The sequence below is a fragment of the Phocoena sinus genome, chromosome 18, assembly GCF_008692025.1.
Source record: "Phocoena sinus isolate mPhoSin1 chromosome 18, mPhoSin1.pri, whole genome shotgun sequence".
Classification (NCBI taxonomy): Eukaryota; Metazoa; Chordata; class Mammalia; order Artiodactyla; family Phocoenidae; genus Phocoena; species Phocoena sinus.
Window position 1 is genome coordinate 51,283,124 of NC_045780.1, and position 26,254 is coordinate 51,309,377.

At 38.4% G+C, this 26,254-nt stretch overlaps 1 protein-coding gene across 1 annotated transcript; it reads left to right on the top strand.

Moving 5' to 3' along the window:
* Positions 1-4,506: 4,506 nt before the first annotated feature.
* LOC116743173 (SCAN domain-containing protein 3-like) lies at positions 4,507-21,807 on the top strand. The gene is made up of 2 exons (XM_032611488.1): positions 4,507-4,518; positions 21,186-21,807. Exon 2 carries the CDS (start codon positions 21,204-21,206, stop codon positions 21,687-21,689), a length of 486 nt encoding a protein of 161 aa, XP_032467379.1. The 5' UTR covers positions 4,507-4,518; positions 21,186-21,203; the 3' UTR covers positions 21,690-21,807.
* Positions 21,808-26,254: the final 4,447 nt, after the last annotated feature.

Consider the following 26,254-nt stretch of genomic DNA (forward strand, 5'->3'; position numbering starts at 1 on the left):
AATTTTAGAATCTTGTCAATTTCTATACAGAACCTCCTATTTTTGATTGGAACTGATTTGAATCTATAGATCACTCAGGAAAACAGACATCTTAACAACATTGACGTTTTCAACCTATGAACATGGTCTACCTCTCAATTTATTTAGGTCTTTCTTAATTTCTCTGAGCTATGTTCGATAGTTTTCAACATATCATGCATATCTTTTGTCAGAATTATCCCTAAGTATTTCACTTTTTTACGCAATTGTAAATGGTATTCTCATTTCAATTTTAATTTCTGATTGTTGCTGGTATATAGAAATAAGATAAATTTTTCTATGTCAATCTTGTATCTCACAACCTTGTGAAACTCACCTATTAGTTTTGGAAGCATTTTTTTGTAGATTCCATGGGATTTTCTACATAAATAATTATGTATGTCTTCTCTCAATAAAGACAGATTTTCTTTTCCAGTATTGAGGAGTTCACTTCTTTTTCTTGCCCTTTTGCACTGGCTAGAATCCCTAGTTTAGTGTTGAATAAAGTCCTGAATGCAGACACCCTTGCCTTGATCATGATCTTAGGGAGGAGGTGTTTGGTCTTTCATCACTAAGTATTATGTTAGCTTTAGGGGTTTTTTTGCATTATATATAACAATCATCTTGTGAGTCCATCTTTTAAGAGCATATTTATAAATAGATAAATATTCCTTGTGCTGATGTTCTAAATAATAGAGGCAAAGGGATTTTCCTAAATGATTGTGAAAAACTCACTTTACCTTCTACATTCTCAATTCAGCAGACCATTGTTAGCCTTTTATCTCACGCTGGGTATATAACAATAATTGAGGATGGCTGCCAACTTTTACAGTTCTTTCTGAGCACACTGGGAGCACCACTAGAGTGTAAGTGGTATTTTCCTCCTAGGATTCAAGCATGTCTGGCTGTCTGGTTGAGTGGGCCTGCAAGAGATCTATTTACATGAATACATGAAGCTTCCTGGGAAAGAACTCATGCTTAAGAAGGAAAAGTCAGGCAGGGAAGACTTGGCATAACAAATGCCTCAGGCATCAAAGGGAGCCTTGATTTTATGTGTAGCACCTTGTCAGACTCTCAGCCAGTGTCCCTGGTCCAGCTCCATAGAGGTCTTACAGAAAATAGGAGTTGAATATACAAGTGTCCACAACCTCACTCTAAGACATGAGGACACTAAGCATCTCTAATTTGGTCTCTAGACACAAAGTCAAAAAGTAAGAGGTGCATTTTCCTTTCTATGGAGGGAACACAGCATGGCTTTGGCACATATAATTTTCTAGAGAGCGTGCCACATTTAGCATCATGAGGGCTGGGTCCTGCAGATGCCGAGTCTCCATGCAGGTAGTAGAGGCCGAATGGATCTGCTCCTGGGGACTCCCAGGTAAAACTGGAGGGATTTTGAGTGAGTCTGGACATCCCAAAATTGTGGTTAGGGGACAAAGTCAGAAGAAATATAGGTTGTTGGTATCAGTGCACCTTAATTCTGTTCTCTAGGTGGGTGTTATATGGTGAAATATGGGCAACATATCTTGATTAGGTTAATTTAAAATACTTTTATTTTAATTTTGAGTCCAGTTTAATGAGATAAAAGAAAGAAAAAAGATGATAAAATCAACTACTAATCAACATATCTTTATAAAAAAGGCCTCTTGTTTGGCACAATAATTATTTTCCTGCTATTCTTGACTATTTTTAAACGATGAAAACTTTGCTGTGATTTCTAAGTGCTAATTAATTCTAAAACTCTCTCAGGTAGGTAAATGATAAAGAGTGCAGGGGACGTGATTTAGAAAGATATTGTCTACTTTAAGTTCTGTTGCTGTATAATGGATTATTTTTCTACTGCTATGCCTTTGTCATTTGTTTTTGAGAAATAAGACATAGCCAGTGACTTGAAAATGGTAAACTAAAGAGATTTTGTATTAGAACATACTATTAAGGGTGATAGCCTGTAAATGCTATTATCCATTTCTTTGTGAACAGATGCAATCTAATTGTCATAAACAGTGCTGGCGGTGCTCCAAGCATGTGTCACCTGGGGCAGGCATTGATTTAGTGACACAGAACTCGACTTGCACAAATCTTCATTCTGGAGACTTTCACAGTGGCCTTTAGTGCCCAGAGCCAGTGAGAGTAACTAAAGAGGAAAATGGTGTATTAGATATATTTGGGTTGGCTAAGAGGGTACTCACTCCAGACACCACGATCCCATACAAAATAAGATTTTGCATTGTTTGAGGACAAGAATATTTCTAAAATGGGTATAGTATTATATCAAAATAACAATAAGTGTGTCATAGTCATACCTTCTTAGAACTTTCAGATACTATTTTCCCTAGGTGACTCTATTATTTTGATATCAACTGCCATTTCCTTAAAACAGGTTTTTTAAAAAAAATTTTCCTGATTTTTCAAAGTCTTAAGATTTTTAAAATTTCTACTGGCATCTTAATTTTCACTGTTGAAAAAGAAAAATCTCTCTTTCCTTCTAAGCTATTATTTTTCCTCTTATCATTTCTCTGTCATTCTCTTGAAAATATACTGTTTTTACTTGTGTTGTGGAAAAGAAATGGAAGGGACCTAGTCTGGAATTGAGACAACATGAAGTTCTGGCAAGTAGATAAGGGTCTAGGGAAGTATTTAGCAACGAAAATCCTTGGAATTGCATCTAAGAAAAGTAACGTGCTGCAATATTAAGAAAAAAAAAACTTTCTAGCTCTTTTTAGCTTAATCGTAGGCTATACTAAACTATTAGATTACTCTTTCAGAAAGAGTTATCAAGAACTACGAAAGGCCCAAACTTTTACCCTTTCTGCCAGCTAACAAGCAAGCCTGCCACAGTTTGATGGAGTCTGGTAGAAAACACGGAAATCCTGGGCCTGAGAGTAACAAAAATACAGCACAGCAAATAGTCTGAGCATCAGCACATACTTGTCTTTGTTTCCTTTGCCTCCAAGTTCCATGTAGGCAACACAGATAGGCTCAGATGAATGCCTTCACGGAAGTGACTTGAGTTACAGGAGAGGAACCCTAAGCTTAGGGAACCTGAATTTTTTTTTATAATGGGCAACAAACATGCCTATAACCTTCAAGGCTGTTTGCTGTACTAAATCCTTGAAGCGATAGTTCAGAATGAATGACAGTACCTTGTTTCACAAGAGGTGTAGAATCATGGGAGACTCATGGAGAATTGTCTCCCAACAAGGTTATATATAGGACCTAGCTCTTTCCCAAAGCCAGGAGTTGACCAGAATTTGTGTCTTTCTGAAAGCAAAACTGAGACCAATACTCACTGGTGTGCTGACAGATGTTTAACAACTGGTTCTCTGAAAAGAAAAAAAGCCCTAATTTGTAGCATTTGCTGATTTCCATGGTGCAAACATTCCTACCATGGCTGATTTTAAACTACCAATAGGACCACTGAACATGGAGTTAGGAAGAGATGTACAGTAGCACGCATTTGTATAGTATTTCTACCATACGCGTATATTAGACGTAAATAATCGCAAGAGACTGGATAACACTAAAATTTAGTAAAATAATTAGGAAGTGATCAGTTTTGAGTATTTACCAACTTTCAATTTAATATAATATGTTTAATTGTAAGTTTATGTAATTTATTTTTAATAATAACCATCTTTAACAACTGGCCTGCAAAATTCCTGAAAATTGAACAATTGGCTTTTGCAAGCCAGTCTTAGCCGGCTCAGGCACCCCACGGTCGGGACTCCTCCCTGTCTAATTAATCAAGTTCCATTGGACATTCTTCAAAACCTAGTCTCTTCTGTGTTTGTTCTACTAGCTTATTTAAAAATCCTTTTTCTCATTTTATTTAAAGCTAAAATGATATTCATATAACCTGTTTATTTTTCAACACCATCTGGTTAACATAAATAAATCTGATCTACTGTATCCGAACTTAGAATATGTTAGAAATAACACAAATTAAATAACTTTGGGGGTTCTCTTTTGGTTGTTTTCATTACTATGGAGTGAGTGTGAGTAGAAAACCTATTTGACTTTTTCTTGGAATTTGATATTTTTAAACCATCTTTTTTCTGAGGATTATATAATGAGAATTACTTCTGTAAAGTCTGTCACGAATTCTTGGGAAATTTCATAGGCTTTAAGCTGGACCAAAAGCAGTGCTCTTGTGGATGGCTAAATCAGACTCATGCAAAAAACAGTAACTGAACACTTACGTGCCACATACCAGGCTAACTGAATTATTTCACTTTTTTTTTTTCATTTAGTAATTTAAAAAAACTATGTGGCTTCCCTGGTGGTGCAGTGGTTGAGAGTCCGCCTGCCGATGCAGGGGACATGGGTTCGTGCCCCGGTCCAGGAAGATCCCACATGCCGCGGAGCGGCTGGGCCCGTGAGCCATGGCCGCTGAGCCTGCGCGTCCGGAGCCTGTGCTCCGCAACGGGAGAGGCCACAGCAGTGAGAGGCCCGCGTACCGCAAAAAAACCCAAAAAACAACAACAAGAAGAAAACTATGAAGTAGGTATTCATTTTGTTTTATGGATGGGGATGCTGAGGTTAGTCTTGGGTTCTTTATTTATATTTTGAGAAGGGAATGTGATTATCATGCACCCCTCTCTTCTCATGATCAGTATATAGTCATTAATTATCAAACATTTTGTGGCATTTTTAAGTAGGGAACCTTGCTTGACAAGACTGCCCTAAGGGCTCCAAGAGAGGAAAGAATATCTACATTCTGTTTGAATTGGTCATATATTTTTGGCCATAGTGATAATCCAGAATGAAACTGTGGGTCACACATTACTAAGATATGCAAGAACATTTCAAATGAAAGTAATCAAATAGTATGTTCATCAAACAGTAACTATAACTCAGTTTCAGGAAAAGTCACTGTCAATATCATTAAAAATGGTGCATGGAGCTATATAAATGCACTGACGAACTTTTTTTCAGGTGGTTTAAGCTCAGACTAACAAAAAATATCAAAGTTTTCATAGGTGATCATTTTATCTCAGTGAAATATCTTCTCTTTCAAGAAAGAGGAAAAGACCATCGCCAACTAATAAAGACTTTGGGTTAAGTACAGCTTCAGCGAGTTTTTCAAGAGAGAAAAATATTTTGACCACTTCATTTGATAAATCTAAAACAAATGAAAAAATCAGCGTTATTCACATCACTTGGTTTGTTGTACTACTGTCACCTTACCAAGGAGAAAATAAATTGCTCTCTTTCCACAAGTAATAAAAATGCTGCAATTGTATACCATAATTGCATAATATGAGTCTGGGTATAGCTTAGCAAGCTTTTGTTTAATTTGTGAGTGTATAGAAATCACCGTTTCAGTGGATTTATTTCGTGTCCATTTCATAACCACCATTTCAGTGGGTATATTTTTAATGATTAATTGTCATCTGGGGATAGCAATTTAAAAACTGTAGAAGACATTTAGTATCTCATGTACACAATTTAAATTCTCAAGATAGAGCCTGTTGCTTAGCTTATTTTGTTGGTCTATATTTATTGCTGGACAATCTGTTCCTTTGGGGAGATATCTACCTGAAGCTGGGGTGATGCGCTGGTATGGTAAGTTTCATAAGGTAGAGGGTGTGGATAGGGTAATTTCATTTAGAATGACCTAGGCAGATAGGCAGCATAAAGTAATTTTACCAAAGAAAGATTAGGCACCAGAAAATTATAAATGGTTTGAAAAATATGTATTTTTCTTTTTGTGTTTCTCTATTTTCTAATTTTTCTTTAATGATTATGTATGATTTGGGAAATAAGGAAATAATATCACTACAATGTGATTTTTACTTTTTCCTCTGTAGTTTTATAGTTTTGGTCTAATTCCATTTAGCAGAGAAATTTCAAATTCTAGCAATATGATGTTGCTTTAGAAAAGATAAAATATACTGGCAAAAAAAAAAAGAAAAGAAAGAAAGAGAGAGAGAGGAAGAGAAAGAGAGAAAATTTTAAATGTATTTGTTTTTTAACCAATCAGAGCCAGTACCGAGTACCATTTTGAGTTGTTTAGGTTTATAACAAGGCATATGCTGGGGCTGTTAGGGCTGGAGAGGTACAGAGACGTATACTGTAAGACAAAGCCTCTGACTTCAAGTTCAGTTCTGTAAATCTTTATTGAGCATTTTAATGTAGAATAGGGATCCACAGGTGATAAGATACAATCACTGCCTTCTCAAAGAGCTAGCAATCCAGTTAATTATAGGAACAGGAAAATAAAATTAATAATGCAGGGAAATATATATGAAGGTTCCAGTGAATGACCTGAGAGTTCAGAGTAGTGGGAAATCAATTCAATGTGGGATAAATGAAAAAGACCTCATGAGAGGTGTGGGATTTGAATTGGTCTTATTGGATGAAGAAAGCTTGGGTAAATGGGGGTATGATAGAGGGCTTTGTTTGATTGGGGGAATCGCTGCAAAAGGTGTATAGGTAGGAGAGCACAAGGCATGTTCGGGAGTCATGAATAAATTTGTTTTGTGGGCTCATGGTGGAGAGTGGTGGCAGATAAGATTGGTTAAGTACGGATAAGATTTCACTGAAAGCTTTTCTAATATGCTTTCATAAAATGCTTTGGATGTACCTTTTTTTTTTTTTTTTTAAGCTTCAAGTTCATTTACTATTTAGACTACTTTGGGGCTGACTAGCTAGCCGGTGTCTGATAAGGAGAATAATGTGTTGTCCTGCATCTGCTTCTCAGCCATGTCTTGCCTATGAACCCAAAGCCTTAGAATTCTCTGTAATGAATGAGAGCCCAAAGACCGTCTTAATTTAACTATGACTTTATTATGTTGTCCTGGCCTTCTGATGTGGAATTGTTATTGGGAGTTTCACTGTAAGCTAATAAATTAGCTTACAGAAAATTAATTTCCTAGAATAGGCCCCAAAGGAAGTGTTATACTGACATCCATTTCATACACTTGTTTATAAAGTTGATGCACATTGTATTATGCTAGTAATTAAAAAACATAAAACCAGTTTTACAGTTATTTTTAAACATTTTCCTATTTCTACCTATTCTCCTTGTTAATCCTCATCAACTTCTACCATTTTCAAAAGATGATTGTGGTGTTGTTGACAATAATTATTCAAAATAAATATTTTAAAAGCAGCATAATTGTGTTTGAACTTGTTCACACAACACAAATTATCCTGAGGAGATGGTCACTGGGTATGAGTGGGGTAGTGGAGAGAGAACACGGTCCATTAATGAAGCTATGCTTTGGTCCGTTTCTGCCTATCCCAGTCCCATTCAGCTACGGATATAGAGGGACCTTCCTACACCAGGCTCCTCTCCTGCCAAGATTTTGAACTCATCCTGTCCAAGGCAACAATATATCACTGGAATCATACATACCTTATGATGGGATCTGAGTGAATATAAATTGAGTAGCATATTCCTGTGAACCACCCCCTCAGCCTCTGTCCTCCTCTCCTCCACTGTGTTCAACCACAGTCTTTAAGAAAAACTTCTTACCATGACTTCCTTTCTGTACTCCAGTATCACCTTCGGAATGGCTGTTACGCTTCTAACTTCAGCCTCTTGTCTGTGACCCTATATTCTTCCTAAGCCTTGTCAACCCCTTTCCTGGTAATTCTTGCTAGAAGGCTGAGAAGGGCATAAGACCTGGGTCAGAACCACAAAGCTGATATGGCTGTGGCTCTAAGGAGGGCCACCTGAGTATACCATATCAGATTAATTGACCTGGAGTTTGTTACCTTTCTTTGAGGTGTTTGAAATGTTACTTCCTTCTTAATTCTGAGGGGTGTATAAGGAAATATACATAAGAACACATCTAGTGTAGTAACAGTTTATTAAATTCTTAATGTGTAGACGAACAGGCAAGTATATGTTTAAAGGACTTAGATGTGCATTTCCTTCTTTTCGTTTGTAACACAAGAGCTGTTATTAATCTGAAAGCATCTGAGACCTAATTAATTCACCATTTATATCTGCAAACTGTATGTCTTTCTTTATAGTGGTTTTTAAATATCTGATAACTATATCTTTAAACCTTAGAGTGACTATTATATTTTCAAATGAGTACTAACTTTTATATAAATCAGATTGGAACCAGGTGCCCACCTAGATCATACTATTCTAGAGAATATTTGATGCTTCATGTATTTCACCCACTAAGTCTACTGAACACCTACTATGTGCAAGTCAATATGCTATAAGGGATATAAAAATAAGTAAAGCATAGTCCTGGCCCTAGTGTGGAAGGATTAAGACAATGGCACATAGACAAGGGCACAGAACAGGGTAGCCAATACAGCCTGTAAAGGACAAGAAAGCAGTTTTAATAATAATGACATGATCTTAGTTTTTTATCCTTGGCTAAGAATAAAGAATAATTATATATTCAAGATGCAAATTATTCCTGGCTTAATTATCTCTATCAATTTGAAGGAACAGACACTCAGGTGTGCAGACAGATTGCCAATACTCCGTTGGGAGCACTTAATCTATGTCTTTTTATTGGGGCAGAGGTAGGGAGGATTCACTGATTTAAAATGATGTTACATTCTTTAAGAACAAGGTAGCAGAAGACCTTTTCTTAAACTGTATTTCACTATGCATGACCTTTGCCTGAACGTTCTTCGTAGCTACAAAGACAGCCTAGCTGATGGCAAAATCCACATTTTTATGTCAACCTAATTTAGGGAACATTTCATCACTTAGCTTCACAGTGTGAAGAACATTAATAATTCAGTGGTTTGTATACATTTCCATTCATTCTCCTTGAGAAGATGTTTACACTGGCAAAACAATGTTGCAGGGATGGCGGAGTTGGGAAGACCTGCCTCTATGGGTTGGAGACATGCTCTTGTGGTGTCTTTTTGCCGCCCTGTCCCCATGCTTCCCCACAACCCCCAGCTCTTTTAGAATATCTGTTGGCTTCAGCAACAGTGAACATTCAGTGGAGCTGAAGAAGTGGTAGGGTATATTAGTACCTTATGCCTTTAGCAACCCCTCATTGATACCCTTCATGCCATGTCTGTCTAGGTTGTTAATAATTTTTTTAAAGTTTCTTTTCTATACTTTTCTATACTAAATTGTTTATCCTGGGTCAAAACAAAGATTTTTTTAAATGTAGACTTTAAGGGAAGATTCCAGAGACTTGTCCCTTGGGAATTACCCCTCAGTGAAAAAATTCTATTTCTTTTGGACTAGAGACCTGGCAATGGCAAAATGGACTGCCACTGTGAACCCATTTATTCTGTCTCACTGGACAGAATAAATGGTTTCCTAATTGAAGCTATGTCATGACATGAACTGTAAAATGTGGTAGCAATAATTTACTCTCAGCTTAAAGAAAATTGTCTGCTCTTTTTTAAAGCTTTTTTTCCCCAACTAGACTGTGAGATAATGTTTAAAAAAGGAATACTCTTTTGAAGTACTATTTACACCATTAATTTAAGCTACATATTTTGCAATATTTTAAAAGAACTAATTAAAAAGCATTGTGTGTGTGCTTTTGAATAGCATCATTTTTATAAGTACATCATAGTTTCTTAAGCATAATTTCATTTATTGTGAATTGTAAGTTCATTTCTTATATCCTATAGCCCATAGACATTATATTAAAACGTGTATATATGTAACAACTACACACACCACACACACACACACACACACACACACCTTTGTTTATATTAACCACGAAAACATATGGAAAGTTAGTATATAATAATTGTGGGATTTCAGAAATAATGGGCAAAATAATTATTCCAAATGATGTTAAGATATTTGGTAATCTAGTTAGATACCACACCATTTCACAAAAATACATTCCAGATATTAAAGGTATAGACACTAAAAAATACCTCAAACTAGAAGAATGCTAGAAGAAAAGGAATGAAATATAGGTTTATAATTGTGGGATGAGGAAGGGCTAATCTCAGCATGTTGTAAACCTAGAAACCGTAAAGAAAAATCAACATAATAAAAAATTTATTTGAAAAGATAAAAGTAAATGGTAAAAGATAAGTGAGAGGTTGGGAGAAAAATATATGCAATGTATGTAAAGATAAAAGATTAATATCCAGATTGTCCTTCTAACATTCTACTAATAAATATTAAAAAGACAATCAGCCAAATAGAAAATTGACAAAGAACTCAGAGTTCCTTTAGTGAAAGAAGGGGTAGAAATGTCCAAAAACTTATGAAAAAATGACCCATTTCAATAATTATTAAATAAATGAAAATTAAACAATAACAAGATATCTTATTCACACACTTGACTGGCAACATTTCAACAGATTGATAACATGTGGCCTTTAGTGAGGGAAAATGGACACTCTCATAATTGTATTGATGGGAGTCAATATAGGTATAGCTTTTTTTTTTAAAAAACATCTTTATTGGAGTATAATTGCTTTACAATGGTGTGTTAGTTTCTGCTTTATAACAAAGTAAATCACTTATACATATACATATGTCCCCATATCTCTTCCCTCTTGCATCTCCCTCCCTCCCACCCTCCCTATCCCACCCCCTCTAGGTGGTCACAAAGCACCAAGCTGATCTCCTTGTGCTATGCAGCTGCTTCCCATTAGCTATCTATTTTACATTTGGTAGTGTATGTATGTCCATGCCATTCGCTCACTTTGTCCCAGCTTACCCTTCCCCCACCCCATATCCTCAAGTCCATTCTCTACTAGGTCTGCATCTTTATTCCTGTTTTGCCCCTAGTTACTTCATGACCATTTTTATTTAGATTCCATATGTATGTGGTAGCATATGGTATTTGTTTTTCTCTTTCTGACTTACTTCACTCTGAATGATAGTCTCTATGTCCATCCACCTCACTACAAATAACTCAGTTTTGTTCCTTTTAATGGCTGAGTAATATTCCATTGTATATATGTACCACATCTTCTTTATCCATTCATCTGTTGATGGACTCTTAGGTGGCTTCCATGTCCTGGCTATTATAAATGGAGCTGCAATGGACATTTTGGTACATGACTCTTTTTGAATTATGGTTTTCTAAGGGTATATGCACAGTAGTGGAATTGCTACGTCATATGGTAGTTTTATTTTAAGTTTTTTAAGGAATCTCCATACTGTTCTCCATAGTGGCTGTATCAATTTACATTCCCAGCAACAGTGCAAGAGGGTTCCCTTTTCTCCACACTCTCTCCAGGATTTATTTTTTTCTAGATTTTTTGATGATGGCCATTGTGACTGGTGTGAGATGATACCTCATTATAGTTTTGATTTGCATTTCTCTAATGATTAATGATGTTGAGAAATCTTTCATGTGTTTGTTGGCAAACTGTATAATCTTCTTTTGGAGAAATGTCTATATAGATCTTCTGCCCATTTTTGGACTGGGTTTGTTTTTTTTGATACTGAGCTGTATGAGCTGCTTGTGAATTTTGGAGATTAATCCTTTGTCAGCTGCTTCATTTGCAAAATACTTCTCCCCATTCTGAGGGTTGTCTTTTGGTCTTGTTTATGGTTTCCTTTGCTGTGCAAAAGCTTTGAAGTTTCATTAGGTCACATTTGCTTATTTTTGTTTTTATGTCCATTACTCTAGGAGGTGGGTCAACAAGGATCTTGATGTGATTTATGGCATAGAGTATTCTGCCTATGTTTTCCTCTAAGAGGTTGATGGTGTCTGGGCTTACATTTAGGTCTTTAATCCATCTTGAGTTTATTTTTGTGTATGGTGTTAGGGAGAGTTCTAATTTCATTCTTTTACATGTAGCTGTCCAGTTTTCCCAGCACCACTTATTAAAGAGGCTGTCTTTTCTCCACTGTATATTCTTTCCTCCTTTATCAAAGATAAGGTGACCTATGTGCGTGGGTTTATCTCTGGGCTTTCTATCCTGTTCCATTGATCTATATTTCTGTTTTTGTGCCAGTACCATACTGTCTACATTACTGTAGCTTTGCAGTATAGTCTGAAGTCAGAGACCTGATTAGTCCAGCTCCATTTTTCTTTCTCAAGATTGCTTTGGCTATTCGAGGTGTTTTGAGTTTCCATACAAATTGTGAAATTTTTTGTTCTAGTTCTGTGAAAAATGCCAGTGGTAGTTTGATAGGGATTGCATTGAATCTGTACATTGCTTTGGGTAGTAGAGTCATTTTTCACAATGTTGATTCTTCCAATCCAAGAACATGGTATATCTCTCCATCTAGTTTATATCATATTTGATTTCTTTCATCAGTGTCTCATAATTTTCTGCATACATCATTGTCCCCTTAGGTAGGTTATTCCTAGGTACTTTATATTCCTTTTGTTGCATGGTAAATGGGAGTGTTTTCTTAATTTCACTTTCAGATTTTTCATCATTAGTGTATAGGAATGCAAGAGATTTGTATGCATTAATTTTGTATCCTGCTACTTTACCAAATTCATTGATTAGCTCTAGTAGTTTTCTGGTAGCATCTTTAGGATTCTCTACTTATAGTACCATGTCATCTGCAACAGTGACAGCTTTACTTCTTCTTTTCCAATTTGTATTCCTTTTATTTCTTTTTCTTCTCTGATTGCTATGGCTAAAACTTCCAAAACTATGTTGAATAATAGTAGTTAGAGTGGGCAACCTTGTCCTGTTCCTGATCTTAGTGGAAATTGTTTCAGTTTTTCACCATTGAGGATGATGTTGGCTGTGGGTTTGTCATATATGGCCTTTATTATGTTGAGGAAAGTTCCCTCTATGCCTACTTTCTGCAGGGTTTTTATCATAAATGGGTGTTGATTTTTGTCGAAAGCTTTCTCTGCATCTATTCAGATGATCATCTGGTTTTTCTCCTTCAATTTGTTAATATGGTATATCACATTGATTGATTTGCATATATTAAAGAATCCTTGCATTCCTGGGATAAACCCTGCTTGATCATAGTGTATGATCCTTTTAATGTACTGTTGGATTCTGTTTGCTAGTACTTTGTTGAGGATTTTTGCATCTATGTTTATCAGTGATATTGGCCTGTAGTTTTCTTTCTTTGTGACTTCTTGGTCTGGTTTTGGTATCAGGGTGATGGTGGCCTCATAGAATGAGTTTGGGAGTGTTCCTCCCTATGCTATATTTTGGAAGAGTTTGAGAAGGATAGGTGTTAGCTCTTCTCTAAATGTTTGATAGAATTCACCTGTGAAGCCATCTGGTCCTGGGCTTTTGTTTTTGGAAGATTTTTAATCACAGTTTCAATTTCAGTGCTTGTGTTTGGTCTGTTCATATTTTCTATTTCTTCCTGGTTCAGTCTTGGAAGTTTGTGCATTTCAAAGAATTTGTCCATTTATTCCAGGTTGTCCATTTTATTGGCATACAGTTGTTGTAGTAATCTCTCATGACCCTTTGTATTTCTGCAGTGTCAGTTGTTACTTCTCCTTTTTCATTTCTAATTCTATTGAGTCTTCTCCCTTTTTTTCTTGATAAGTCTGGATAATGGTCTATCAGTTTTGTTTATCTTCCCAAATAACAAGCTTTTAGTTTTACTGATCTTTGCTCTCGTTTCTGTCATTTCTTTTTCATTTATTTCTGACCTGATCTTTATGATTTATTTCCTTCTGCTAACTTTGGGGTATTTTTGTTCTTCTTTCCCTAATTGTTTTAGGTGTAAGGTTAGGTTGTTTATTTGAGATGTTTCTTGTTTCTCAAGGTAGGATTGTATTGCTATAAACTTCCCTCTTAGAACTGCTTTTGCTGCATCCCATAGGTTTTGGGTCATTGTGTTTTCATTGTCATTTGTTTCTAGGTATTTTTTGATTTCCTCTTTGATTTCTTCAGCGATCTCTTGGTTATTAAGTAGTGTGTTGTTTAGCCTCCATGTGTTTGTATTTCTTACAGATTTTTTCCTGTAATTGATATCTAGGCTCATAGTGTTGTGGTCACAAAAGACACTTGATATGTTTTCAATTTTCTTAAATTTACCATGGCTTGATTTGTTACCCAAGATATGATCTATCCTGGATAATGTTCCATGAGCACTTCAGAAGAATGTGTATTCTGTTGTTTTTGGATGGAATGTCCTATAAATATCAGTTAAGTCTATCTTGTTTAATATATCATTTAAAGCTTGTGTTTCCTTATTTATTTTCATTTTGGATGATCTGTCCATTGGTGAAAGGGGTGTGTTAAAGTCCCCTACCATGATTGTGTTACTGTTGATTTCCCCTTTTATGGCTTTTAGTATTTACCTTATGTATTCAGGTGCTCATATGTTGGGTGCATAAATATTTACAATTGTTATATCTTCTTGGACTGATCCCTTGATCATTATGTAGTGACCTTCTTTGTCTCTTGTAATAGTCTTTGTTTTAAAGTCTATTTTGTCTGATATGAGAATTGCTACTCCAACTTACTTTTGATTTCCATTTGCATGGAATATCTTTTTCCATTCCCTCAGTTTCAGTCTGTATGTGTCCCTAGGTCTGAAGTGGGTCTCTTGTAGACAGCATATATACGGGTGTTTTTTTTGTATCCATTCAGCCAATCTATGTCTTTTGGTTGGACCATTTAATCCATTTACATTTAAGATAATTATCGATATGTATGTTCCTATTACCATTTTCTTAATTGTTTTGGGTTTATTATTGTAGGTCTTTTCCTTCTCTTTTGTTTCTTGCCTAGAAAAGTTCCTTTAGCATTTGTTGTAAAGCTGGTTTGGTGGTGCTGAACTCTCTTAGCTTTTGCTTGTCTGTAAATGTTTTAATTTCTCCATCGAATCTCAGTGAGATCCTTGCTGGGTAGGGTAATCTTGGTTGTAGATTTTTCTCCTTTATCACTTTAAATAGGTCCTGCCACTCCCTTCTGGCTTGCAGAGTTTCTGCTGAAAGATCAGCTGTTAACCTTATGGGGATTCCCTTATGTGTTATTTGTTGTTTTTCCCTTGCTGCTTTTATTTGTTCTTTGTATTTAATTTTTGATAGTTTAATTAATATGTGTCTTGGCGTGTTTCTCCTTGGATTTATCCTGTATGGCCTCCCTGTGCTTCCTGGACTTGATTAACTATTTCCTTTCCCATATTAGGAAAGTTTTCAACTATAATCTCTTCAAATATTTTCTCAGTCCCTTTCTTTTTCTCTTTTTCTTCTGGGACCTCTATAATTCGAATGTTGGTGGGTTTAATGTTGTCCCAGAGGTCTCTGAGACTGTCCTCAATTCTTTTCATTCTTTTCTCTTTATTCTGCTCTGCAGTAGATATGTCCACTATTTTATATTCCAGGTCACTTATCTGTTCTTCTGCCTCAGTTATTCTGCTATTGATTCCTTCTAGAGAATTTTAAATTTCATTTATTGTGTTGTTCATCAGTGTTCGTTTGCTCTTTAGTTCTTGTAGGTCCTTGTTAAATGTTCCTTGTATTTTCTCCATTCTATTTCCAAGATTTTGGATCATCTTTACTATCATTTTTCTGAATTCTTTTTCAGGTAGACTGCCTATTTCCTCTTCATTTGTTAGGTCTGGTGGGTTTTTACCTTGCTCTTTCATCTGCTGTGTGTTTCTCTGTCTTCTCATTTTGCTTACCTTACTGTGTTTGGGGTCTCCTTTTCCCAGGCTGCAGGTTTGTAGTTCCCTTTGTTTTTGCTGTCTGTCCCCAGTGGCTAAGGTTGGTTCAGTGGGTTGTGTAGGCTTCCTGGTGGAGGGGACTAGTGCCTGTGTTCTGGTGGATGAGGCTGGATCTTGTCTTTCTGGTAGGCAGTTCCATGTCTGGTGGTGTGTTTTGGGATGTCTGTGGCCTTATTATGATTTTAGGCAGCCTCTGTGCTACTGGGTGGAGTTGTGTTCCTGTCTTGCTAGTTGTTTGGCATAGGGTGTCCTGCACTGTAGCTTGCTGGTCATTGAATGGAGGTGGGTCGTGGCGTTGAGAGGGAGGTCTCTGGGAGATTTTTGCCATTTGATAATACGTGGATAATGGAGGTCTCTTGTGGACCAGTGTCCTGAACTTGGCTGTCCCACCTCAGTGGCACAGCCCTGACACCTGGCTGGAGCATCAAGAGACTGTCTTCCACATGGCTCATAATAAAAGGGAGAAAAAAGAAAGAAAGAAAGAAAGAAAGAAGATAAAATAAAATAAAATAAAGTAAAATAAAATAAATTTATTTTTAAAAATTATTAAGAAAAAAATTTTTAAGTAATAAAAAAAAAACAATGGACAGACAGAACCCTAGGACAAATAGTAAAAGCAAAGCTATACAGACAAAATCACACACAGAAGCATACACATGCACACTCACAAAAAGACAAAAAGGTTAAATAAATATATATATATGTATCATTGTTCCCAAAGTCCACCTTCTCAGTTTTGGGATGATTCGTTGTCTATTCATCTATTCCACAGATGCAGGGTACATCAAGTTGATTGTGGAGATTTAATCCACTGCTCCTGAGGCTGCTGGGAGAAATTTCCCTTTCTCTTCTTTGTTCACTCAGCTCCCGGGGTTCAGCTTTGGATTTGGACTCGTCTCTGCGTGTAGGTCGCCTGAGGGCCTCTGTTCTTTGCTCAGACAGGACGAGGTTAGAGGAGCAGCTGATTCGGGGGCTCTGGCTCAGTCAGGCCGGGGAGCGGGAGGGGTAAGGATGCGGGGCGAGCCTGTGGCAGCAGAGGCCGGCCTGACGTTGCACCAGCCTGAGGCGCGCCGTGCATTTTCCCCGGGAAGTTGTCCCTGGATCCCGGGACTCTGGCAGTGGCGGGCTGCACAGGCTCCCGGGAGGGCAGGTGTGGATAGTGACCTGTGCTAGCACACAGGCTTCTTGGTGGTGGCAACAGCAGCCTTAGCGTCTCATGCCCGTCTCCGGGGTCCGCGCTTTTAGCCGCGGCTTGCGCCCGTCTCTGGAGCTCCTTTAAGCAGTGGTCTTAATCCCCTCTCCTCACGCACCAGGAAACAAAGAGGCAAGAATAAATCTCTTGTCTCTTCGGCAGCTCCAGACTTTTCCCCAGACTCCCTCCCAGCTAGCTGTGGCGCACAAGCCCCCTTCAGGCAGTGTTCACGCTGCCAACCCCAGTCCTCTCCCTGGGATCCGACCTCCGAAGCCCGAGCCTCAGCTCCTAGCCCCGTCCGCCCCTGCAGGTGAGCGGACAAGCCTCTCGGGCTGGTGAGTGCCAGTCGGCACCGATCCTCTGTGTGGGAGTCTCTCCGCTTTGCCCTCCACACCCCTGTTGCTGTGCTCTCCTCCGTGGCTCCGAAGCTCCCCTTCTCCGGCACCCACAGTCTCCGCCCACGAAGGGGCTTCCTAGTGTGTGGAAACCTTTCCTCCTTCACAGCTCCCTCCCAGATGTGTAGGTTCCCTCCCTATTCTTTTGTCTCTGTTTTTTCTTTTTTCTTTTGCCCTACCCAGGTACGTGAGGGAGTTTCTTGCCTTTTGGGAGGTCTGAGGTCTTCTGCAGGAGTTGTTCCACATGTAGATGTAGGAGTTGTTCTGTAGGAGTTGTTCTGTAGGAGTTGTTCCACATGTAGGAGTTGTTCTGTAGGAATTGTTCCACATGTGGATGTATTTCTGATGTATTTGCGGGGAGGAAGGTGATCTCCACGTGTTACTCTTCTGCCATCTTGAAGCTCCTCCATCAGATGTAGCTTTTTGTAAGCCAAATTAACATTAGCTATCAAAAGTAAAATATGCATGACATTTGACCTAGACATTTCACTAGAAATTCTACTTCTAGGGGTCTATCCTACAGAAGTACTAGCTTAATTATACACAAAATAAATGTCCATGGATGCTCATTCATTGCAGTGTTGTTTATTAGCCAAAAGCAAGCAGAATTCTCAATTAATAGGAAAATGTTTAAATCAATATAGAATATTCATGAAAGGAAATTCATATAGCAATTAAAAAGAAAGTTGTAGATTCATATGTATGGACTTGCAAAAATATTCACTATAAGTAAAACAAAAAGCACATTGCAAAACCATATTCATAACCTGATTCTATTTTCATTTGGGGAAAAAAATCAACAAAAAAATATATTCATATAAGCATAGAATAAAATCTGGAAGAATATAAAATGATCTCTTGATGGTGACTACAGAGCTGCATGCTAAAGAGAAAGGAGAGAAGGAAGGAGTTTCACTTATTTCACATACATTAAAAGATAACAGTGGGATTGTGAGTGATTTTCTTTTTTTATATTTCACATCTCTTCTATTACAGACATGTATTACATGTCTTACTTTTGTATTCAAAAACCAAATGTAACCCTGAAAAGATAATTCTTGAAGGATGGAATGAAAAGATGAGAGACCAGAGACAGGAAGATAATTTAGGAGACCTTAAAATGACCTTGGGAAGGACATGAGCAACTGGCCCAGTGCCGAGACAAAGGGGTTGAGAATGAAGGGCTGAGGTGAGACTCTGGGAGATGGAACTTGAGTGGAGAGGTGGGGTCTGGCTCACAGGTGAGTTATTATATATCTCGAACTCCCAGTCCGGAGCTCTTTCCTGGAGCCATGAAAGGTCCCATTAACCACCACACTGGTGCCACACTGAGACCTTCAAGGATCAGAACATGGGCATGGGCACACCCAGAGCACACTTACAGCAGATAAAACACCCAGGTTGTCTTGTTCCTAAGTAGCCAACCATTTCAGTTCTGATTTCCCACTTACATGTTTCCACATGAGACCAGATGAAAGCAGCACCATCTTTGCCAAGGGCCCCTTGGGCTGTTCTCTGCAGCTCAGTGACCTGAAGGTTATGCATCATTACATCAGCCTCCCGTTCAGGGACTGGCAAGCAGCTCTCAGGCTGTCTCCAGGGAAGCCAGCTTTCCTTCCTTCACTCTGCTTGATCCTGACGTTCGTTGTGTGTAGTCTGCTCAGCCTGTAGTAAAATCTTCTGGTTCCTTTTTACTACGTCACGCTCATAAACAGGAGACTTAACCCACCTGCAGTCTGCTCTGACCCCAGCATTGTCAGTTGCCCTACACAGTCATCGTGAACATTGTCTGTGGCCAAAGCATGTCTCACCTTTGAGTTATTTCAGGCCTCTGGCCATACCTTCCAATATGCATAAGTGACTGCTCAGCACAGAGTAAGCAATGTCACATGATGGAACCTAATTTCATGTGGGGAACCTCTCTGAAAGGCCTGCTTACTTGTTTGTTTACTCAGAAGCAGATGTTTAAACATCTGCTTAAATATTGTGAACTCTTTTCACCGACTGAACCTTTGGTTCTTGCAGCATAACGGGGAAAGCTCATGTTACAAGAGTAGAGGCAAATTGTATGTTGAAAAGGGGAATTTGGTAGAAAAGCTTTTCTAGCACTTCTATGAAAACAAGTACAATGTTAACAAAAGCTTTCATGTATTTGAATAGAAAATACCTTTGGTTTCTTTAAAGCTCATTAGTACACTATTACCTTGAATCTTTATTTATTTTATGGATATATTATATGGAGTGCTACATATAAAAATTTTACAGAAAATTTTGAATAAAATTTAAAATATATCTAAGAACTGAACCGGTATTGTAGAGAAAAAGCATTGTCCTTTTTTCTTCTCCAGTAAAAGGTTGGATAATCTTTCTGATTTTAAATTATTATATTTCCAGATCAACATCTCCAAGGAGCTGCATACTGACCTATGAACATGCAACAGCAGTCCTGCTGCTTTGCTTCTCTAATGCAATAGACAAACATCTAATCTGGTTACTTCACAGAGCTAATGTCTTATTTTGAATTTGAGTGATTTCTGTCTGATGTCACATGGAAGAAAATGTAATTTTTGCCCATCTTTTAGCAGCAGATAATTTGTTGATTTTGTTGCTCAATGGCTTATCTTTAGAAGGAATTTTGAAATTGCACCTTGAGACGTACCATTTTGCACATGAGATAGTTGAGACTATTTACTGGTAGCTTTCTTAGGCAGAAGCATATAACTAGATGAAAATTTAATCAGTTGTTTGTCCTCCCTGATCTCAATCACTGGTTTTAATGGAAGTATCTAGTTGCTTAGCCATCTTGGAGAGCAGTTTGGGAATGAAGAAATTATTTCTAATTCAATCTCTCTGTTACCTTTCTGGACTCAGTTTTTCCGGTACACACACATGCATACACACACACGCAAAATGAAATAACAGGGAAATTTCAATCCATTTTAAAGAAAAATAAAAAGCAAGGATGAAATATTATTAAAACTCTCTCTTTTTCTGTTTGAATAATATGCTACATCGAGGGTGAAGCTTAACTTGTAGCTTGAAGGTGGGTGACCTCCAATATGACAGTGCTTTATTGCAGGGGTCCCCAGCCCTGGGGCCATGGACCGGTACCTGTCTTTGGCCTGTTAGGAACTGGGACACACAGCAAGAGGTGAGTAGTGGGTGAGTGAGTGAAGCTTCATCTGAATTTACAGCCACTCCCCATCGCTTGCAGTACCGCCTGACCTCTGCCTCTTGTCAGATCAGTGGTGGCATTAGATTCTCATAAGAGCTCAAACTGTACTGTGAACTGGCATGCGAGGGGTCTAGGCTGTGCGCTTCTTATGAGAATCTAATGCCTGATGATCTGAAGTGGAGCTGAGGCGGTGATGCTCGCGCTGGGGAGTGGCTGCAAATACAGATTATCATTAGCAGAGAGGTTTGACTGCACAGAGACCATAATAAATCAATTGCTTGCAGACTCACATCAAAACCCTATCAGTGAGTGGCAAGTGACAATTAAGCTGAGTCTGGTGGCAGGCTTTATAGTGGCAAGTAAGTTGATGTATTTCAATTGTACAGATGCATCTGGTGGCAGGCTTTAAGTCAGAATCCCACACTTATTTTAGTCCACATGTGACCCGTGCATTATTTTATTTACCACTCCCGTCCGCACCTCTTTCCCACACTGCGCACTTGTCTCGGTCACAGTTTTGGTAATCCCACAAGCTAACCCTAGCGAAGATGAGTGTCTGCACTGAGAGCATCATTCTTAGTGGCTAACCACATTGCTAAAGCTAAGAAGCCCTTTACTGTTGGTGAAGAGTTGATCCTGCCTGCTGCTAAGGACATTTGTTGTGAACTTTCAGGAGAGGCTGCAGTTCAAAAGGTGGCACATGTTCCTCTTTCACATAGCACCATAACTAGACAAGTTGATGAAATAGCAGAGGATATTGAGGCACAATTATTAGAGAGGATTAATGTGTCACTGTGGTACACAATCCAGGTTGACGAGTCTACCGATGTTGACAACAAGGCAACAATGCTTGTTTTTGTGTGATATATTTTTCAGGAGGATGTGCATGAGGATATGTTACGTGCACTTTTGTCGCCAACCAACACCACAGCTACAGAACTATTCAAGTCTTTGAATGATTCCATATCAGGAAAACCGAACTGGTCATTTTGTGTCGGTATATGCACAGACGGAGCGGCTACCATGACTGGACAGCTTTCTGATTTCACTGCTCGGGTCAAAGAGGTCGCTTCTGAATGTGAGTCTACGCACTGTGTCATCCATAGAGAAATGCTGGCTAGCCGAAAAATGACACCTGAACTTAACAGTGTTTTGCAGGATGTGATTAAAATTATCAACTACATTAAAGTACATGCCCTTAACTCACATCTGTTTGTGCAGCTCTGTGAGGAGATGGACACAGATCACACATGTCTTCTCTTATACACAGAAGTGAGATGGCTTTCTAAAGGCAGATCACTGGCCAGAGTTTTTAAGTTACGAGAGCTGCTCCAAAGATTTATTTTAGAAAAAGTCACCACCGGCAGCACATTTCAATGACACAGAATGGGTTGCAAAACTTGCTTACTTGGACTTCCCTGGTGGTGCGGTGGTTAAGAATCTGCCTGCCAATCCAGGCAACACAGGTTTGATCCTTGGTCCAGGAAGATCCCACATATCACAGAGCAACTAAGCCCGTATGCCACAACTACTGAGCTTGCACTCTAGAGCCCTCAAACCACAACTACTAAGCCCGCAAGCCACAACTACTAAAGCCCTCGTGCCTAGAGCCTGTGCTCTGCAACAAGAGAAGCCATAGCAATGAGAAGCCCGCAGACCACAATGAAGGGTAGCCCCTGCTTGCCGCAACTAGAGAAAGCCTGCGTGCAGCAACCAAGACCTAATGCAGCCGAAAAAATTAAAATTAAAAAAAACAAAATAAGAAACGTGCTTACTTGTGTGACCTATTCAACCGGCTCAATGAACTAGCTGCATTCAAAGCCAAACTGGAATTATGGGGGCGACGAGTGAACACTGGGATATTTGACATTTCAAACATTTGCAGAGATTTTGAAAGGGACTGAGCCAGGGCCTTCTTTCTCCTAGCTGGTGCATGATCACCTGTCTCAGCTTTCAAAGGAGTTTGAGTATTACTTCCCAACCACAAAAGACCCCGGAACTGGGAAGGAATGGATCCGCAACCCATTTCTGAATAAGCCAGGTGAAGCAACTTTGTCCATGCTAGAAGAGGATCAACTGCTTGAGATCACAAATGACGGTGGCCTTAAAAGTATGTGTGAGACAACTTCAAATCTCCATGTGTTCTGGATTAAAGTCAAGGTGGAATATCCTGAGATTGCCACAAAAGCACTGAAAAGCCTGCCTCCATTTCCAACATCCTGTCTTTGTGAAGCAGGGTTTTCTGCAGTGACAGCAACCAGAACAAGATTACGGAGTAGACTGGACCTAAGCAACACACTTCGGGTGTCACTGTCTCCCATCACCCCCAGATGGGACCATCTAGTTGCAGGAAAACAAGCTCAGGGCTCCCACTGATTCTGCATTATGGTGAGTTGTATAATTATTTCATTGTATATTATAATATATTATATAATGTATATTACAATGTATTATTTTATATTATGATGTATTATTATTATAGCAGAAATAAAGTGCACAATAAATGTAATGCTCTTGAATCATCCCAAAACCATCCCCCCACCACTGGTCCTTGGAAAAATTGTCTTCCACGAAACCAGCTCCTGGTGCCCAAAAGTTTGGGGACCTAGGCTTTATTGTTCCTTCATGCAGATATCTGGTGGCCTTGAGTCCTAGGTCAGCTCTTCAGCACTCATAGAAGATCATCACTAGTTTCAGTTGATTTGAAAGCCTATTGATCTGCCCTTAGTTAGAAACATAACCTAGCCATACTCAGGTTTCTACTATAAAATGTTTAACCTTGAAGACCCTGCTTCTCAATCATTTTCAAAAACTGCATTCAGAAGAATAAAATTAATAATGTGAATATCTAATATTTAAAACTGTCTAAAGAATGATATCTACAGATATATGAATATCTAATATTCATAGGTATGCAATTGCCTGCAGGATATGCCATTTATCTCTCTTCATGGACACTGTAAGCCTCACCACTGGGGCAAACCAGGCCATGAGAGAGTTGGATCTTGCCCCTCGTGAGTGCCTCACACTTGGGTGTTGGGATATCAGCCTACCTTTTGAGACCTAAAGTTCTATGATACTGCAAAGCTGCAAAAGTGTTTGGGCAACTTGGACTTCTGCCTGTATCTCTCAGCTTGCCTTAAGCAGATTCTGAGCAACTATGTTCAGGACTGATTGCCTATGTTCTTTTGGTTTTATGTTCTCTAGCTTCCCTTGTAATTGGCATACCAGGTCTCAGGAAGAATACCTATCCATTAGTAAATGTGCCACACTTGTCCCTGAAGTCAGTGATGAGGTGATGAGTAACAAGTTAGAAAAATGAATGAATGAATGAACGAATGACATTTTCTTATTTGGAGCTCACTAGAGAATGTGGTTTTTCCTGAAAAACTGTAGACTTCCTACCATGTGATAATGGAAATTACCTAGATTTCCCACATTATATACCTGATGTAGAGAGGAAAAAAGCAAATATTTGTGGTCTAAGCAGCTCAGATGATGCCTTTGGTAAAAATAATTAGGTAATAGCTTAAAATTTGCATTTGTTTTGTCTATAAAACCATGGTCTTCATCATGGGTCAAACTTTGGTTAGTGGTCAGGGGATATGTTGTTTTTAATAGGCTTTTAGTAGCATCCGTGGCCAAATTTGTTTTATTTTAGACATTCTTGAGTGAAATAAAGATGCCTTCCCCCACCCTAATTCCCAGACACCCAGTTCATTAACTATGAAATCTAATGAAAGTCATTCTCAGTTGGTTATAGAAAACGGTAGATATGCTGTAGATATGTTTACTGGCTTTTTGTAGTTAAGAGGACTAAAGGATATAGCTTCCAGTTATGCATGTGAAAGGGAAAATTGGTGATGTTTTTGCTTTGTCTGAATAGAGTGATTCCTTCAGCTCATTTTCTAAACCCTTCTGCGAGAAGAAGCTGGTTCTTCTGGGAAGACAGAACTGCCTATGGGCATATGCACCCATCTGTTCTTCTCTGCAAACATGCTTTGGTCTTTTCAACACACAGCCAGTGGGTGCTAGGGGTACCCAGTGCAGCTGGCCAAGCCAGGCATGTCTCAGCCAGGTAAGGGAGCATTTATAGTTAAATATGTAATTATAAGAAAACAATTACAAAAAAGAGTTTGCCATAACAAAATTTCTCTGCCTCTGCTAATGGCTCACAGTCTTCTGCGGGCTCTATACTCTCAATGCTTCTTCTTATATTTTTTTAAGTTTTTTTTTTAAGTTTAAAATTTTTGGCTGCATCGGGTCTTCGTTGCTGCACACAGGCTTTCTCTAGTTGCGGCGAGCGGGGGCTACTCTTCATTGTGGTGCACGGGCTTCTCATTGTGGTTGCTTCTTTTGTTGCAGAACACGGGTTCTAGGTGCACGGGCTTCAGTAGTTGCGGCACTTGGGCTCAGTAGCTGTGGCGCATGGGCCTAGTTGCTCCGCAGCACGTGGGATCCTCCTGGACCAGGGATCGAACCCGCATCCCCTGCACTAGCAGGCGGGTGCCCAACCACTGTACTACCAGGGAAGTCCCTGAATGCTTCTTTATAAATGCTTTTCTTGGTCTTTGTCACACATGGTCAAAATAGCTTGTTTGTGTGCTGTTTGCATTGTAAAACTAATATCACACTCATATGTAGTTCTCGAATTCTTTTGTCAAAAATGTCAGCTAACAACCATTCTTCCATTTTGGCTTTCTTGCCTCACTTATATTTCAACTCTTACTGGGAAAATATGCTTGAATTCCCAGAGTACCCACTACACAGGCAGCATCCAGGAGCTTGTAAGAAGACAGACTGGGACAGAAGGAAATTGATGTTCCTTCCTTTTTAATAAAGGGCTCCAAGACTTTCTTTTCCCTTAATAATCTCTCTCTTTTGGCTGTTTAGTCTCTAGGTTCTATAGGAACAATATGTGAATTCTAGTATTGAATTCTCATCTAACATTTTATTTTGACTAAAAATTGTAAAGCTTATATGAAATTCACCACAGTGGGATTTTACTATGTGGGTAATGAGAACACACAGACTTAAAATCATAGAACTCAAGAGTCAGAGTGATTGAAGCAAACCCCTAATTCAATCCCTTCATTTTTCAGAGGAGGAAACTAAGGCTTAGAGCAGTTATATGAGCTGTTTATGGTTATTCATCTATTAAAGAGTTAAAACTGGGAAAAAAGGAACTTCCCTGACGGTCCAGTAGTTAAGACTTCACCTTCCAATGCAGGGGGTGCAGGTTTGATCCCTGGTCGGGGAGCTAAGATCCCACATGCCTCACGGCCAAAAAACCAAAACATAAAATAAAACAGAAGTGATATTATAACAAATTTAATAAAGACTTTCAAAAAAACTGGGAAAAGAACTCCTATTTGCTACTCTACCCAGTGATAGAGAATATTGAATTTTGTCTATTTATTCATATATATGTGTGTATATATATATAATAGAGACTGTTTTAAAAAGTTCTGGTGATGTTTGGTATACATGTTATACTTTAAGGGTTTCAAAGTTATTCAGATGCCCACTTTTTAGTAGGTTTAACATTCTCTAGGTCATAAGTATATGATTTAATTTTATATTTAATAAGAAACTTAAAACTCTATAGTTGGTAAATAAATACTGGTAAAAAGATCAAAGAGATTCATAAAGTATGTTCACTTCCTATGGCTATAAGGTGGGACTTAATGAGGAAGAGAATGGATCGGGGAAATTGTAACAAAACAAAACAAAGCAACAACAATAAAACCAAATTCACCATTTTTTTCCAAAACCAATATTGCTTTGGTTTTTACTTATTTGTATTTGTTTTGTATTTGAATAACATCCCACCTAAAATACCTAATTGATCATGGTCTCTGAATTAATTATTAAACTTTATGCTTCCTACAAAGATACAATTATTATATAAAGATCTCTGAAATTTAATGGTGTCATTTCTCAGC

Coding starts and splice junctions, on each gene's coding strand:
- LOC116743173 (XM_032611488.1), top strand. CDS start 21,204: ATGTTACGTGCACTTTTGTCGCCAACCAACACCACAGCTACAGAACTA.